General features: G+C 40.3%; 1 protein-coding gene across 7 annotated transcripts in view; it reads left to right on the forward strand.

Annotated features, from left to right (window-relative positions):
- The first annotated feature begins 2,100 nt into the window (after window positions 1–2,100).
- DCAF8 (DDB1 and CUL4 associated factor 8) overlaps window positions 2,101–17,730 on the forward strand; it is a 40,920-nt gene continuing 25,290 nt past the window's right edge. For 3 of the 7 annotated variants that reach the window (XR_011565129.1, XR_011565135.1, XM_019988071.2), the window contains exons 1-3: window positions 2,239–2,408; window positions 3,316–3,388; window positions 15,816–15,890. Coding sequence is in view for 5 of the 7 variants with exons in the window: in XM_019988071.2 (XP_019843630.1) it covers window positions 15,842–15,890 (49 nt within the window). In the remaining 2 variants the exon portion in view is untranslated. The other 4 variants (XM_019988087.2, XM_019988079.2, XM_019988095.2 and 1 more) reach the window with 4 other exon arrangements.

Genomic DNA, 17,730 nt, shown 5'->3' on the forward strand with positions numbered 1-17,730 from the left:
CCCAAGAACACTGCAGTGGGTAGCCTATCCTTTCAGCAAATCTTCCTGACTCAGGAATCGATCTGGGGTCTCCTGCATTGCAAGCGGATTCTATACCAACTGAGCTATAAGGGAAGCCCTCAGCAGAGGTGCCTTCCGTAACCACATATGTAAAAGAACTCATCTACGTAGGTAACCCACTTTTATCCCGCTTTATTTTTCTTTACATTTAATATTGTCTGCATGGCCCTCTTCTCCCCCTACACTCCCAACCCCTGCATTAATAAGTTGCATGAATGTTGGAATCTTGGTTTGTTTTATTCACTACTGCAGCCCCAGTACCTAGAAGAGGCCTTACATGTAGCAGGAATTCAATAGTCGTTGATGGAATGAATGAAAGAATGAATAGAATGTTAAGGCATTAGATAGTTAACTGTGTTCTAAAGTCCTCTTAGGTGATGGGGTTATAAAGATGAAAAAGACATAGCCATTGCCCTTATAGACTTTATATTCTAGTAAGTATAGATTACAAATATATAATTAGAGGTTAAATATTATATGTAAAAAAATGGTATAAAATGCACAGTGAAAGGACAAAGAATGATGATAGTGTTCAGTTCAGTTCAGTCGCTCAGTCATGTCCGACTCTTTGCAACCCCATGAATCACAGCACGCCAGGCCTCCCTGTCCATCACCAACTCCTGGAGTTCACTCAGACTCACGTCCATCGAGTCAGTGATGCCATCCAGCCATCTCATCCTCTGTCGTCCCCTTCTCCTCGCCCCCAATCCCTCCCAGCATCAGAGTCTTTTCCAGTGAGTCAACTCTTCGCATGAGGTGGCCAAAGTACCGGAGTTTCAGCTTTAGCATCATTCCTTCCAAAGAAATCCCAGGGCTGATCTCCTTCAGAATGGACTGGTTGGATCTCCTTGCAGTCCAAGGGACTCTGAAGAGTCTTCTCCAACACCACAGTTCAAAAGCATCAATTCTTCGGCGCTCAGCCTTCTTCACAGTCCAACTCACATCCACACATGACCACAGGAAAAACCATAGCCTTGACTAGACGGACCTTTGTTGCAGGATACTATTATAGCTGGCATGGTTAAGAGTTGTCTCTCTGAGGAAGGAGTATTTGAGTAGAGATCTGATTAAGTGGACAGAACAAGTCTAGTAAAGATCTGGTAGGTGAACATTCCAAGAAGACGGAACAAGTGCAAAAGCCCTCGGGCTCTTCATACTTTGGTCAAGAGTGACAACAAGAAGGCCAAAGGGCTAGAGCAGGGTTAAAGCTAAGTAGTATCAGAGAAATAGGAGCAGTATCATGTAGGGCTTTCCTTGGAGGCCCTTTTGAGCATTTTGATTTTTATTGTGTGATGGGAAGCTTTTGAGCGAGTCATCTGGCTTACATTTTAAAAGGTCAATCTGACTGCCCTTATTTAACTAGTTGGGCAATAATGGAAGTAGACAAACCAGCTTGGCATCTGTTGCAATAGTCCAGGTATTATAATAATGACTTATAATAGGAATGTAGCGGTAGAAGAGATGACAAGGAGCCTTGCACCCTGGCCTTCCGGTCACCCCCGCCCCAACCCTCCATCCCCGGCCTGGCAGCTAGGTGTAACCTTTTCAAGGGTCTTCTGCACGCTTCCTTCAGGTGTCAGAAGTAGGCAGAGTGAATACCTCCAGTCCCATCCGTGGGAGTCTTCAACGCACTACCCTGCTTCAGAGAGCCTCTTGAATAGCTTAGCTGCATCTCAGGCTTCTTAAAAAATGGAGGCTCCCAGGGGTAAATAGCTCTCAGAGGTATAGAAACCACTTAACAAGGTCCTCAAAGGAAATGGGCTTTCAGAAGAAATCTAGAGACAGCTGCTTGTTCCAAGTATTCAAAAACGGGGGAAAATGGAAGTCGTTCAGAAGGTTGCCTGCCAGCCTGTTAGAAATGAAGTTGATTTCCACCACAATTCTGGGAGGCCGTCTACCTTTTGAGTATCACGAGCAAAGTGAACCCCCAGCAAAACTACCAAAAGCCAACTTTCCCTCCTCAGTAATGCGCACGCGCCCCTCGCTCCGTTTTCCGTTGACTTTAAGCCCCGCCCCCTATGCGTCCTTTGAGGAGGGTTGGGAGCCCAGAGCTTGCGCGACCACTTTCCCCCAACCTTCTCCAGCACAGCGTCGCAAAGGGGCCGGAAAGCGTGGCGGCGCAGGCGCAAGCGCAGAGAGCGGAGGCGGTGGTGGTGGCGGCCGCTGGCCAGTGTAAGATGGCGGCGGCGTTGGTGGCGGCAGTGGACGGGGCGGCTGGGCCCGGAACAGTTGGAGCAGCCGCTGGCAGAAGGATGACCCAAGACGGGAAGCGGGCTGCTGAGCCTCGCCGGCTCCCGTGCTTGTAACTGCCCCAGCAGGACATCCCCCCCTCCCCCTTGACCTACCCGGTCCGTGTCTCGTTCCGGCTTGGCCTGACCCCTTCTCCCCTGGCCCAAACCCCTTCAGGATGGGTTTGACTCCTTTCCCAAGCTCCCAGGGCTCAGGTCTTTTCCCCATGACCCGAGTCACCGCTGGGAGGACTGGCTGCCCTTCCCTCAGGTCAGCCCCAGGGTTGCCCCTAGGAGCCTGCCCCACAGTCTGCAGGACCTCTCGCTTCGTCGGGTGACTCATTTGTGTGCGCTCCCCACCCCACCCCACCTTTAGATTGAGGGACGCGGCTCCCCTCGTGTTTCCCCGTAACCTCGGGGCCACCGCGCAGTGTGTCCCCCTCCCCCATCTCGAGTTCTCGGGCCCAGCACCTTGTACGGAAGGCCGAGGTTCAAGAACCCGGGAGTCAGTTGTTGCCGTCTTTTCCTGTCCGGTTTGTAATGTAATTCTCGTAGTCTGCCTCCCTTCACCCCTAAATCTTTGAGGACACCCTAGAACGGTGCCGTTTGGTCCCTGTTAGTTGGAAAGCATCTGGTGGTTTGAATTTCTGACTCATGCGTTTGCTGCTGGAGTCTGTAAACAAACCGGCACCAGCGCGATCACGCTCTCTGCGGGATTTCCCCCCTGCTCTGTGGCTGCTTGTTGAGAGGTTTGCTTATGGGTTAGCTTTGAAAAGATTCAGGTTTTACTTTCCAATGAGTTTTACATTTTAGCAGAACTAGGAGATTACTTGCCTGGTTCGTTTCATTTCTGTAACAATGTTTGAAAGTTACTTCTTTAGTAGTCAGATAAATTTCTGTGGTTCTAAATAGTTCGACGAGGTCTGAAAAATACTAACATGTATTAATACTTTTTTATTATATTACAATTTTTTATTATGTTTAGTAGAAGAGACACCTTTGCCATTTAAACTTTAACTTTTCTCAGTCCTTCAGTGAATCTGCAGACCTATTTTCTCAGGAGCTCAGCCTGACCCTACTTCAGTGATAAAGGAGGAAAGGTGAGTAGGAGTTGAAGGCATTTAAATTCCTGAGTTCAAGACATACCCTACTCTGGTGCTCCAGTGCTGACCACTAAAGTCATAAAATTCCTTCCACTGTTTCCAAAGAGTTGGGGTATTGTTCTTGGCTTTGTTCCACGTCTGGTAAAATTACTTTTGCAAGTTTAATTGACTCTAGGCTTCTTGACTTTCTGTCCTAAATGGTTGCTGCTTATCTTCACATGACTCCTGTTAAGCCTAGAAGTGAATGTATCTTCCTCTTTATTCATTTGCCTTGCGTTTTGCCTTTGTGTTTCTTACGCTGTTAAAAGCTGGGAATTAGTTTGCCAGAGTTCTCTTGAGCCCTTTGTCAAATCAATTCTCTTTGCCTCTTAGGGCTTTGGATTGTCATTTCTTGCTATTTAGGGGAACATTTAGCTGCTTTTAACTAAAAGCTAGTGAATCCTGAGTGATACTGCCTTTAGTTGGTGTCTAAGTTCATCCACCTCAGAATTCTGGTTTCAGGACTTAGAGATAAGTTTTGAGTGGAAAAAAGACCCTACAAAACAGTGGTGCTCTTTTATATCTGGTCTGAAGAATTCTTATTTAGCAGAGGAATCATCCTATGCATTCAGCAGCATGGGCCAGTGCCACAGAGGGAGTTAGGACATACTAGTGGTAAATGTAATTTTTGTAAAGATTTTGGATTCCTGGTAGCAGAGAATAGTACTATGGTTGAGTTTCATGGAATGTGATGGAAGAGTTGAGTGGCTCTGGAAGGTAGACCTGGCTGATTCTTAATATGTTTATGATTTGTAGTAGGAAGAGGTTGAGTGTGACACTGGTGAGTTTTATTCCACATGGTGTTCTGTGTAGAAATTGCTTATTAGGAGCTGAAATAAGGTCATTGGCAGTATGCGTGTGTATCAATAAAATAAAAGAAAAATACAGTCTTTAGAACTTGATAGGTCTGGGTTTAAATACTGTACTAAGATTTATTAGCCATGTGACCTTGGGCAAGTCACTTAAACTTTTCTGAGTCCTTTCTTAATTTTCGCCTCTCTATAAGTGGAATAATACAGCTTATGTCCTAGAGTCCTTGTCAGTATTGTGTGAGGAAAGTCATATAAAGGTCTTACATTATGCCTAGCACAAGATAGACACTAAAAAATGTTTCTTTACACATCATTGATACAGCTTTAAATAAGTTGTATGTTAGTGTCCTCTTCTTTGCATTTTACTCTTGAACGTGTTTTCCTGGTAATTTTTTCAGATTCCTTTTTAATTGGCCAGCTTAGGTGTGTTCTTTGTAGGTGCCCACCTAGGTTGCCTTTTGATTGTGGTTCAGGGCATTCTGGTGGGAGTTCAAGACCAGAGAACAGCAGGAATATTAGATGTTGATGTATGTGTCTTTCTAAATTCATTCTCAAACTAAGCATCAGTAACTTTCCTTTATTCTTTGCTCCTACCTCTTGGTCTCCCTTTTAGCACACCTAATCAGAGTTTATATAATTCCTTCCCTTCCTGATTCAATGTTGCTCACCACCTCAGCTCCAGCTACCGCTTATGCCTTTTTGTTTTTGCCACAGAAAGAACACATTTTTTTCCAAGCCGTTGGGCTTTGCAGTGATCCTCATCAATAGCTTATCAAAGGACTAAACCATGAGGGACTTCCTGGTGGTCCAGTGGTTAAGACTGCGCTTCCTTTTCAGGGAGTATGGGTTTGATCCCTGGTCAGGGAACTAGGATCCCCATGGCCAAAAAAACAACTGTGGACCGTGAAAAAGTCTCCTTTCTTTTTGAAGTGAATCTGGGCTAGGAAGTCAGGAATGCAGTGTTTATTTCATCTCCCCAACTTGGCCATCTTAATACAACAGCAGAGATGAAAAGTTTTTAACCTTCTCTTGTTGGCTTTCATTTCACTTTTTTTTTTTTTTTTTTGAAATTTTGTCAGAATTTTTATTTTATTTATTTATTTATTTTAATTGGAGGCTAATTACTTTACAATATTGTATTGGTTTTGCCATACATTGACATGACATATATCTTTGAGGGATGTAAGGGCACATGAAAATTAAGAAAATGTTGATAACATTGCGATGAAAGCAACTGTATTCATTCAAGCCAATGATCAACTTAAAGTTAACCAACTTTCATTACTACCATCTAGGGTCTAAATACTCTCTCTTGAAAGGTAAAAACTCTTGGGGTGAAGGATAGTAACGTGCACTTTATTATTTGTGTTTTGGGTTTTTTTGAGATCTAGAGTTCCGTGTTGAGTAGGGCAGGAGCAGGTGTGGGAGGAGAAAAGGAACTATGTTGAAAGAGCCCAACTTTGTTCCTTATTACTCTATGTGCTGGGTAAGGGCCTCCGCCCACCATCACCACCACCAGGAAGGGCTTCACATTTTATGCTCCAGGTGACACCTGTGTGTACAGTGAAGCAGTATTTGTAGTCTCTGGACCACAATTCTAAAATTCGTGTATTTCTGAGGATATTTTATATTTCAGGATGTTGCATAAGAATTGTTGCATCTTGCTAGGAAGTATTTCCTTCTGTGGCTGCAGTAAGAGGCTAGTTATGCTTATGATCTTAGTTCCCACCACCAACCTGACAGGGCATTTTATACAGCAACTTATTAAATGTGTAAGAATCAGTCTCCGTGACCTTTAGTTTTGATTAGGATCAACCTAAGACAGAATCGTGTCTTCAGAGAAAAAAGAAATGTCTTTTTATTACCTTTTAAAAACCGTACTGGCATTTCAAAAGCAGACATGCTCTAGTAGAAGACATTCTATAGAAGTGTGCCCTGTTGTGGGAGACTGAGGTCTTCAAAGTTTCATGCTCTAGGTCCTGTGTTCTATCAGATGAGTTAAAGGCTTTTAAATAATGAAGTGACTGGTTGACCTTTGTTTTCAGTAGATAGGTTTATTTCTGGATTATTTCTACTGTGGAAAAGTTACTCTAAACATGTCTAGTAAATGTTCAGAGTTTCTATAAAAGAGTTATCCAAACAGCTTTTTATTGCATCCCAGTGGTGTTAGAGTTAGTTTTTAAGATTGAATTAATTTTTTTTTTTAAAGCAGATTATTGGTGAGCCAAGATAATCTGTTATTTACCCTCACCCATTTGGAACCCAGGCAACTGAAGGAATTGAATCAGTGGCAGTCATGGAAGTAATGACTGTGCATATTTTAGTTTCAGAGCCCAAAGGCAGTGATTTTAGATTAGCTTTATAGTAATGCTGAAAACTTTTCATCTCTCATTTTCATGAGTAAACTTCATCACTCTTAAAATTGGTCAGAAAAAGGGGTTACCTGTTCTTGTTTACTGATTCAGTTATTCTTAGAGTGAGAAGAAAGTCTTGAAAGGTCTTTAAAGATTAGAGTGTGATGCATTTTATGAATTTGTCACTTCTTTATATAACATTTAAAAAAAATTTCTGCCTCTACAGAACATAGTTTCTGGGCCAGAAGTTCAGTTTCTCAAGTATTACCTTTATCCAAGGAAGGTATATGCCCAAGATAAGCCAGTGAACTAAAGCTGTCCTGAATTTGCAAATAGGGCATGATAAGTGATTAATTTGACAAAGATGACATCTTATTAATGGAATGTAGTATGTCTAATGGATTGGGTTATTGTAAAAAGTTTCATCGTATCTAAGAGGTTAAATATTTGCTCTTATCCTCTGAGGATACTATTTAAGGAGGTCTGGGCAAGTTCTAATGTGAAGCATCCATGTTGCCTCACGTGTCTTTTTTTTTTTTTTAAGTTAGCCATCTGGAAAGCTATTATAGGATTTACCTCTAGTGGTAGCCAAGAGGCTATATTCCTCTGGTGTTTGAGCATTGCCACATTTTCAGGTATATTTGTAACCTTACTCAGGACCCACATTATACTCTCGCCTCTAGTTTCATTCAGATTGGAGGGGATGTCCTGATGTTTTTAGCCTCTCCTTATTGTTTTAAGTTGTACCCTTTTATCTCTCTGGTATACTTTTGAACAATTTTAAGAAAAAATTTGAAATGTGAAAGGCAAAAACAGGTAATGGGGACTGGATTCTGATGTAAATACAAATCATTTCATAGTAACACTATGTTTAATAGTGTTAGTAACAAATGTTTAAGTATAAAACATTTCATAGAAACACAATGAAATTTCCTAAGTGATTTTCCTTAAAATTATTTAAATTGAGGTGAATGTTGTTATAAAAAGTTCCTTAGCTCTGCTGCTGCTGGAGATAGCACTTAGCACATTCCTAACATACCCTGAAATACTGTTAGTAGAATTAAAGTCAATAAACTATAAACACAGGGCACTTGGTGTTACCAACAGGGAGAGAAGGCATTCATTCCAGTGGAGGAACAGAGTTCCTTGTTTTTAGTATAGTTGATGTAGGACTTATGTTCCCCCTCATCATTTGTGATGATTGCTTTGAAGTTTTCACCTTGGCTATCTTCTGACACTTCACAAGGCAGGAGAACTTAAAGAGACTTAATGTGGTGGGCTCTTGGGTGTATTGCTTTACCCTAGTTCGTAGAACATGAATGTGCTCAAAGGAAGGTATTAACAGAGCTCTCTGAATTCTTTTTTTTTTTTTTTTAATTTGGGTGTGCCAGTCTTAGTCATGGCGTGCAAATTCTTAGTTGTGGTATGTAGGATCTAGTTCCCTTACCAGAGATCGAACTTGTGCCCCCTGCATTGGGAGCCCAGAGTCTTAACCACTGAACCACCAGGGAAGTCCCTCTCTGAATAGAATTCAGAGAATTCAGAGAATAGTATTCTCTGAATACTTGAAAAGACCAGTGATATAGCAGGTAAGCAGATTTCTTAGACTTGGAACTATGTCTTAATTTGTGTACAGTGTTTGGAGGATCATTGTTGAGTGGTGAAGATGCCTAGGCTTCTCTAGAAAACGCAGTCTGGAACCAGAGATGAGAAGCTAGAAAATTAATATAAATGCCTGACACGTATAGACAGCCAATTGCAAATACCATGTTTAATCCTCTAAACCATTTCTTCAGGATAATGGTATTGTCCCATTTTATAAAAAGAGAAACAAACTCACAGGTAGGTGGTAGAAGTAAAATTCAAACCCAAGTCTGAGTAACACCAAAGCCCTTTTCTTTTCATTATACCATATGCTGTCTTTAAGAACCAGGGCTCTTCAATGCCAAGTGATGAAGCAACTTGAGCTGAAAGGTAGAATTCAGTGCTGCTTACAAAAGTGTATTTAAAGTATAAAAGGTCGGTCCAAATGATAATATGAATGAAAACATTTTTTAATTGTTGACACATAGATCTCAGATTATCATTAATTGGTAATCTAATAAGTTTTTTATGGGAATAATGTTAATGGACTTAACTGAAGAGATAGCTGAATCTTTTATGATACTTGAATAGGGAGAAAAGCAGCATTTTCCCTCAGTTCCTGAGGTGATCCCACAGAGAAGCGGCTGCTCATTGAGCCAGACTGTCAGTCCCGCCCTGTACAGTGCTGCTCACGTTGGTCCCCTTCTCCATGTCTTCTGCCATCCTCCGATACAGGGTCTCATTGCTTCTAACTTTGGCAACTTTGTGATAGCTTTTTTAAAAAATATTTCATGTGTGTCTTTTTAAGAATTATTTGTTACAATGTTTAATTACACTGGGTCTTGGTTGCCGCATGTTGCCGCATGTGAGCATTTCTGTAGGGGTTACTCTTTGCTGCCCTGTGAGGGCTTCCTTTGGCAGAGCACAGGTTCTAGGCGCACAGGCTGAGATGGTGGCACACAGACTTAATTGTGCATCAGCATGTGGAGTCTTCCTTGATTGGGGATCAAACCCATGTCGCCTGCATTGGCAGGCTGATTCTTATCCACTGTGCTACCAGGGAAGTCCTTTGATAGCTTTTAAACTGGTTTCTCCCTTTCTGTCTATCTTGTCATTCTTAACCAAATCTTCCTGATGCCTAACACACACACACACTCACTCACTCATTCTTCCACTGTGCTACCAGGGAAGTCTTTTAAACTTGTTTCTCCTTTTTCTGTCCATCTTATTATTCTGACCAAATCTTCCTGATGCCTAACACACACACACACACACACACACACACACACACACGCTTCTTAACTGATGAACTGTTTCCCCCTGAAACAATATAATCCTTATTCTGTTGAACTATAACAATATTCTATTTATCTTTTCTTTTTCTTTCTTTTTTTTCATTTTTTTCTTTTTTTCCCATTTTTTGGCTGCACCACGTGGCTTGTGGGATTTTAGTTACCCAACCAGAAATTGAACCTGGGCTATGGTAGTGAAAGAGCAAAGTCCTAACCACTGGACCACCATGGAATTTCCTATCTTTTTTTTTTTTTAATGGTACTAACACTTGTGTCTCTTATATCATAGTTGTATACCTGTTTTTCCTAATTGATTATTGGCTACAAAGGTATTATGACTGCCTTGTTTGTATTTGTAGCTCCTCTCTTGCCTTGTACATTGTTGCATTACTAGCATGTCTCAGTACAAATGGGCCACTGGGTGGTGCCAAAGGCTTATAATTTAGATAAAAAAGGGAGGCTCGAGCTGCTGTATGGTTAGCCGGTGCTGTTGCTTATTCTGCAGGATAGGAATAGAGATTAATTTCCCTGATCCCAGAAACATTTATAGTTTCTGCTCCTCATTCCAGCTTACCAGAGGAGACAGTATAGTGTATTTATTAATAACACCTCCAACTACTTTAATAGAGAGTAGCCCAGAACTAAAGGCTTGCCTCGCTATAAACATATTTTATATAGTATGAGTTTCAGCTTCCTTGGAGTCATTCTTTGAATTTCTGACCCTAAGGTTCTCTGTCTGATTAATAAACACTGTACTATTAGAGTCGGGCTGGCAGCTGGGGTTGGGCAGGTTGGCTTGGAGAAGTGTTTACTGTAAAGTAGAAGAGTAGTAAGGTAAGGAGAATGAATTTAAATGAGTCATTTCAGTTTGAAAGCAAAAACTGGGTATGGAGAATGAGTAGTACTGGTTGATTCCAGATGGACTGTGGGGACCCAAGACTGAAAAGCAAATTTGTACTTTGGATGGAGATCAACCCTGAACAGCTGTTCAGTCATGAGTGGTATGGGACATCTGTCCTCCCAAGAGGAACTAGGGATTGTGTGGCTCTCAGATATCTGTCTTACTAATAATTGAAGTAGTTTCTACCATCACCTTTCACTTTCAGAGGAAGTTCTGAGACCTTGTCTCATTTAAACATGGGTGTCTATGTAAGAAACTTGGGAACTTAAGTTGCAGAATGAGACATGCCACATGAGACAGCTGGATGGACCCAAGAGAATGCTGGGATTATGTAACTCAAGAGAACTCACTGAACCTAAGTTCAAGTCTTAGTAAAGGTATCAGGAACAGTAATATTATTTAGAAATGGAAACTGAGGTAGAGTAGAGTTATCAGACCGTTTTCCATAGACCCTAGACTCCAAATGGATTAAAGTGAACTTGAAAGAGAAATTTTTGAAATTTCTCTCAAGGTAGAAGGCATATGTATACAAATTAATAGTACAACTACTATAACTACTTTGGACTACTTTAAGCTTCTGATATTCTTAGCTGTCACCTAGACTAGGGTTGAAGACTTTTATGAGTTCAGGATTTATCTTACATTTAATGGGTTCTGATAAGGCAGCTTTGTTTGCAACAAAAATTCTTCCATGTTTTAATTTTCAGGCAAGAAGACCTGACATTTTGCTCTCATTTATTATGACCTACTGACCACTATTAGGTAGCTTCTATTAATAATCACAAGCTCTAGAGTCTAGTATTTTTAATTGTTGGGTTGTATCTTGTCATTTAACACTTTGCATGAATCTCCTCCCCCTCACCCCCTTTCTCTTTTCTGGCCAGATTGATTGATAATTTACATACAGTAAAATTTGTCCTTTGTTTCATTGACCTATTCTGTGAATTGTAACAAATGCATAGTCACGTGACACCACTGCGATGAAGGCACAGAACATTTTCATCTTTCCAAGAGGTTTTCTCACGCCTGTTTGTTGTTAGTTCCTTTTCCCCAAATCCCAGCAATGACTCTCTGTCCCTGTGGTTTATCTTTTCCAGACTGTCCTATAAATGAAGTAATACTATGTTAACTGAGTCTTGCTTCTTTCACGTAGCATAACACATTTGGGATCCATTCATGTTGTGTATCAGTAGTTCATTCTTTTTATTGCTCAGATGTAGCCTATTGTGTGATAGACCATAGTTTGTTTATCCATGACCTAGCTCAAAAACACTTTTTAGTTTTTGATGGATCTAAGTAAAGTCACTTAAAACATTTACATTTAGATTTTTAGATGGATCTTTTCATTCTTAGTTTCATTTTTCTTTAGTACGTACCTGGGTAGGATTCCTGGGTTGTATGGTAAGTGTATGTTTAACTTTATTTTTAAAAACTGCCAAACCAACCATTTTCCAAAGCAACTAACTACCGTTTTACATTTCTCTGTGTGGTGTGTGAGAGTTGAGTTTCTCTACCCTTTGTTAGCACTTGATAAAGAAGACTTTCATTATTATTATTTTTAAAATTTCAGCTATTTTAATAGGTGTGTAGAGGATTCTCATTGTGGTTTTAATTTGAATTTTCCTAATGACTCATAATGTTGATCATCTTTTTCAAGTGATTGTTATTTAGGTGTGAGACTGTAAATATGTTCCTGTTGCTGTCAAACATGTCTTTTGCAGATATTTTCTTCCAGTCCATAGCTCATCTTTTCATTTTTTAACAGTGTCTCTTGAAGAGTAGCTTTTTAATTTTGATATATGCAGTTAATTTTTTTTTTCATGGCTTGTGCTTTTTTGCCCTGTCTTAAGAAATATTTGCCTACCCCAGTGTCACAAAGGTTATCTACTTTGTTTTCTTCTGGAAGTTGTATTGTTTTAGCTTTTACATTTAGGTCTGTGATTCATTTTGAGTTAGTTTTTGTATATCGTTCAGTGTACAAATTGAGTTTCTTTTTTTACATTTGGATGTCCTGTTGTTCTAGTATACCTGGTCTCTTGTATAGCTCTTGCTTCAGTGTTAGAGTAAGAAAGCAGCCCCAGTGGTTTTAAACAAGAGCTGTTTGGTGCTTCTTGCACAGATTCCTCTTACATCCTGGATTAACTCCCCCTCTTCTTGATTTTTAGCTAATATTTTATCATGTATTTGGTCAAAAATTTAAGGCCTTTTTAAGACAGGAAAAATCTCAGTCGTTAGAATTTCTTGGGTAGAAATTAAAATGACACCTGGGTCTTTTTCACCATCCCCCATAGTTTCCTCTTTAACCTTCCCTTCGGCAGGGGTTATGGTTATTTTTAGAGCACAGGCAGTAGAGCTAGTCTGATTAACTCTCCCAGCTACCTGGGCCAGTGAGCTCTTCCAAACTCAGATTGGTTTGCTCTGGACTGGATTTTACATGGAAAATGATCAAGGTAAAAACAGTGGATTTGTTGGGAATGGAGTGCATTAAAGAATAAAAGTAATTTACGTTTGGGTCAGATATGGTTCCCAAACTCAGATCATAAAATAAGATTGCATTTTTTGGTGATGGTAGAAATTCTAGCGTGACTCGTATACCTAAGACCTAAGGAACAGTCATAGCACTTTAGCCTGCTTTAATTTGGGCACTTACTCTAATTTCTGCCATAGTGTTGAGATGGTTTTAAGTTTCATTTTGACAGACAGTTATATAATAACAACTCATCCCAAAAGTAATTGTAGTTTTATCACTGTCATCATTTCTTGGCTTTTTAGAGAAGCAGTCCCCCAGAATGGGAATGTATGTACCCCATGGGGTATGGAGGGCTTCCCTTGTGGCTCAGCTGGTAAAGAATCCGCCTGCAATGTGGGAGACCTGGGTTCCATCCCTGGGTTGGGAAGATCCCCTGGAGAAGGGAAAGGCTACTCACTCCAGGATTCTGGCCTGGAGAATTCGATGGACTGTATAATTCATGGGGCCACAAAGAGTCGGATACGACTAACTTTCACTTCACTTCACATGGGGTATGGAAGATGATCCAGTGGTGTATAGGGAAAGAACATTGAAATTTTTGTTTTTTTTCCTAGAAAAATCAAGCTCAATAATTAATGTGAATTGATTAAATGTAGGTTCATGTGCAGAGTTTTCACTGATAGACGTTCATAATCAGTTTTGAGATCACTGCTGTAAGAACATCCTCTGCAGAAGTTTTGACATATAATTCCGCTTAATTGTACCATCTCTGTAATTACTGTTTTACAAAAGAAGAAAAGGAAGCCCAGAGAAGATTAACCAGCACATCCAAAGTCATGTCACAAAGTTTGTTAATAAACTTAGCTAGTACTAGAACCCTGCACTTCTGATTTTCTGCCTATGACTAGTTTCACTAGACTCTGTGGCCCCTAAAATGTGACCTTTAGAAGCTATCAGCTCAGTGATTAAACAGAGTTGACATAGACTATGTTCTGCTCTGAATTTAGGAGTAAATTCTGTCAGCTTTTTTCTTCAAAGAAAAGATCCCTCCTTGCAAGAACCTTAAACCAATTTCCCAAAAGGCAGATGTTCTCTGCAACTTCTGGGTATAGGTTGAACCCCATGGCTCTCCTTTTCTGAGAAGTGGTTCTCAGAGCTAGGTAAGCATCAGGCATTGGGCTCCTCCGGCCCAGCAAATGTTTTCTAGAGCCATTATGAGACTGAAGTTCAAGCAGTCTGGGCTTCTGTAGAAGTTGATGAGATTGAGTTTTGAGATAAGGGTCTCTAGAGCTGCTTTACTACTTTCCTAGGAGTGGATATTAGTGAGGTGGGAAGTAAGGTGTGGTTGACAGTTTTGATTCTTGAAATGAAAAAACAGTTCTGTTAGCAGTTGACCATAAGGTACGTCCATGACCTTAGGTTTTAATCTTAAAGTAGTACAACTATTTTTCCATGCTCCATAGACTTTTGCAATTAATGTAATTAATTTAAGCCCTAGGTGGGGAAGAAGATACTGCTGAGTTACCAAAGAATATACACAGGGACAACAGAGAGGAAAAAACAAGTGTTGTGTGAGGAGAACACTGTACAAAAATACATCATTGAAGTAGGAGGAATAAAACAGCCTGTTCTGCAAATAGCTCTTCTGTTTTTCTTTATGTGGCTTCACAGATCTGTTTTTTGTTGACATTGTCTTTCATCATCACCATTCCAGGTGTCCCTCCTTCAAATTCAGCCTCAGTCCTGCTCTTGGATTATTTCTACTGCCTCGTCCTGGCCTAATGTGAGCAAGTTTTGGGCAGCTGTCTCCTGGCAGAGGATACTTTTTTTTTCCTTTGAAGCAACTTAGATTTCTGTAGAGAGAGTAGGGGGTAAGGATAAGGATGGGGCTGCTTCTGGGATAATTGTTATGGGAATGAAAGGGCTGTTGAAAGATTAGAGGCCAGTGTGCCTGGGTACAAGGACTGGAATCATAATCATACTTTGTCTTTTACCAGTGCCTTTTGTCCAGGGCACTGAAAGGGCTTTACAGAATTCTGGTCTGAATAATATTCTTTGCTCTTTGGAATTTGCTTGAGGTGGGAGTGAGGCCCTGAAAAAATAATGACTGTATTAAAGGAATATAAAAGGAATAAAGTTAGGTACCCCAGTTCCTAGTTAGGGCCTTGCTAAACAGACAAATTTGGTGAAAGTTGGTGGAACTAGGTGAAATAGTGTTTGCCATTTTATGAAATGGACTGAGATGGTTTTAATGGAAGTGTTGCTCTTTTCTTCTCCAGCTTTGCATTTGATGACTGACTAGTCGTAAGGGAAAGAAAAAACTTTTAGGTACTTTTTTAGGGGTAGGGTGCTTCTGGGTTCTAATTTGACTCTGTTTTTTATAATCCTTAGTTTGTATCTGTGCCTGTAAGTTTGAAACTAGGCATCTGAATAGCCATAAAGCTCAAGGTGTTATACCAAAAGCTCAGTCTCTTCTATCTCGGCTGTTTTGTATGTAAAAGGATACTCATTCTGACCCTCCTCTTCATGTTATGAAGACAAATGTTTTATAAACTTTGTGGATACATACGGTGAATATTTACAACAAGATTTTTGCCTAGGAGGGTAGTGCTGAAGCTAACTTTCTTTGTATTAAGACTGCTTGCTTGCAATACCTGTCACTCGATATAGACCTGCTGTTCCAAGATTTATTTCAGTTCCTCTTCCCTATCTGAAAAATCACTGCCAGTTACTTGTTAAGGTAAAAAGATGGCAGTTGGCCTGCCAAAGATATGTCCCTTTATGGAATTTAGACATGGGGGGATACTATCTGACATAATTTTCAGCAACTGAGAAGCCCTGTTGAGCACACACCAAAAAATCATTTTTATAGAAATGACAAAGGCTGTACATCGCTAAATCTCCTGGTGCCTTTTATCATCTTTCCCAGATTGTTTCCTAATTTTTTCATTTTCTTCCTCTCCTCAATCCAGGCTGGCTACAGTAAATATCATTCAAGATGTCCAGCAAAGGGAGCAGCACAGATGGCAGAACAGACTTAGCTAATGGTAAGGGACCAGAACGAAGGTGAAGCTATTTTTGCTGTCGACTGAAAAGAGAATGGAGACCTGGATTTTAAGGGAGGGAGTGAACTCTTCCTGTGCTGTTTTGAGTGTTGAAAGTACATAGGAAACACCTTTTTGTTTCTGGTACTTTTGTTCCTTCAACTTTTATCTTGATTGTTTTCAGAAGATCAGTAATGGAGTTGTGCCTCTAAGAGGTCAAGTGGTTTGGAATTCTGAAAGTTTGTAAGGGTGGACAAAACCTAGGAGATGCTGTTAATAAAGGAGGAAAAGAAGATCTAATTGGTGGTGGAACCAAGGTAGTTGTTGGGAAGGCAAGACCTCCCCGGTTATAAGGAGAGGTCTCTTTCCATGGTAGATTATAGTTCAATAGATTAGATAAGAGATGGTTATAAATAACTGGGATTAGGGCTTTTTTTCTTTCTTCCTTTTTCTTCATTTCTTTTTCTTTTCTTAGGAAAAACTATTAAATCACTGGGTCTAGGGCATATTTGAAGGCAGAATATCAATATTCTAATAGAATATAGCTACCACTGGGTCATTTGACCAGTGCATCAACTCGGAGCCAACTTTGAAGCTAGAGAAAGTCCTTCAGAAGAGTTACAGTTGGGCAGTACAGAGTCCAGTATTCCTTAGTACCTTGTGGGTTAGGATTATAGGCTAAATTCTAGTTGATGTAATTGGTAGAGCAGTGAAGTGTTGAGTAAGGGAAGGGGAGATTTTCAACATGCTGTTTTTCTACCCCTTTTGTTCTTTTCTTAACACTGCTGCTCACTTATTTTCTGTAAAGGAGAGTGATTAAGATTTTTCACTGGGCTTAGTTGAAAGACACAGGATTCTAGAGGGGTTTGAGATACAGAATTGGAGATTGGCCATTAGCTAGATCAGGGATTGCAAATTATGGCCTGCAGACTTCTATTTTTGTAGTTTATTGGAATTCAGTCATGCCCCATTTATTTACATAGTATTTATGGTTGCTTTTGTGCTACAATATGGAGTTGAGTACTTGTGCCTGTGAAGCCTAAAATTTTTATTATTGGGCCTTTTATAGAAAAAAATTGCCAACTCTTAGCTGTATCTGGTCATTGACTATTAGCCTCTAACTGAGCTTGTGATATGCTCTGGCCCTTATCTTAAAGTGGTGAGGCCCCCAAAGTCATCTTTGTTTGTTAATCATAATTTTAACAATATGTGCTAGGAAGTTTGATGTATTATTTTTTTTCTTCTCCCCAGAAGTGATGGGTGTGAAATTTTATGCCTTGTCACTACTCCCAATCTCAAACGCAGTTTCATTTCAAAAACCACATGTATTTATCTTTCTCACTGCACACAGGAGCCTCAGCAAATGTAGTTCCTAGAAGCGAATTGCTGCACTTTTCCTCCTTCCAGTTCCTAGCCGTTTTCATACTGTACTCTAGTTGAAGTGCTTTTTGAAAACAGATGTTTATGAGTCTTCCAACCTTTCGTCACTACTTGAACCAAAACCATATGTGTTTATCTGTTTTCCGTAATAGACTTTGTCTAAGAGTTCATTGAGAAGATATGTCATTGCTTCAAAGAGCTTCAGAAATCACTGCTCTTACCCAGATGACTAAGCAAGAAGACACTCCCGTTTTGAACCCTTAGACCATCAGTGTGGTACTGGGGTTGAATAGCTATCCCAGGGTCACACATAGCTGGTCAGCCTTTCCTCATAGCCTGTGCTTCTGGCAGGATAAAATTTGTAGTCATCTGAGGAAAGGAGGCCATAAGCAGTGTTTAAAATTCTCATTTGCCCCCTCCTTTCTTTACACCTTGACCTTAGTTTGAAAGTTGTAGCCCTGTG

Source organism: Bos indicus, chromosome 3 (assembly GCF_029378745.1).
Source record: "Bos indicus isolate NIAB-ARS_2022 breed Sahiwal x Tharparkar chromosome 3, NIAB-ARS_B.indTharparkar_mat_pri_1.0, whole genome shotgun sequence".
In the NCBI taxonomy this organism is placed as follows: domain Eukaryota; kingdom Metazoa; phylum Chordata; class Mammalia; order Artiodactyla; family Bovidae; genus Bos; species Bos indicus.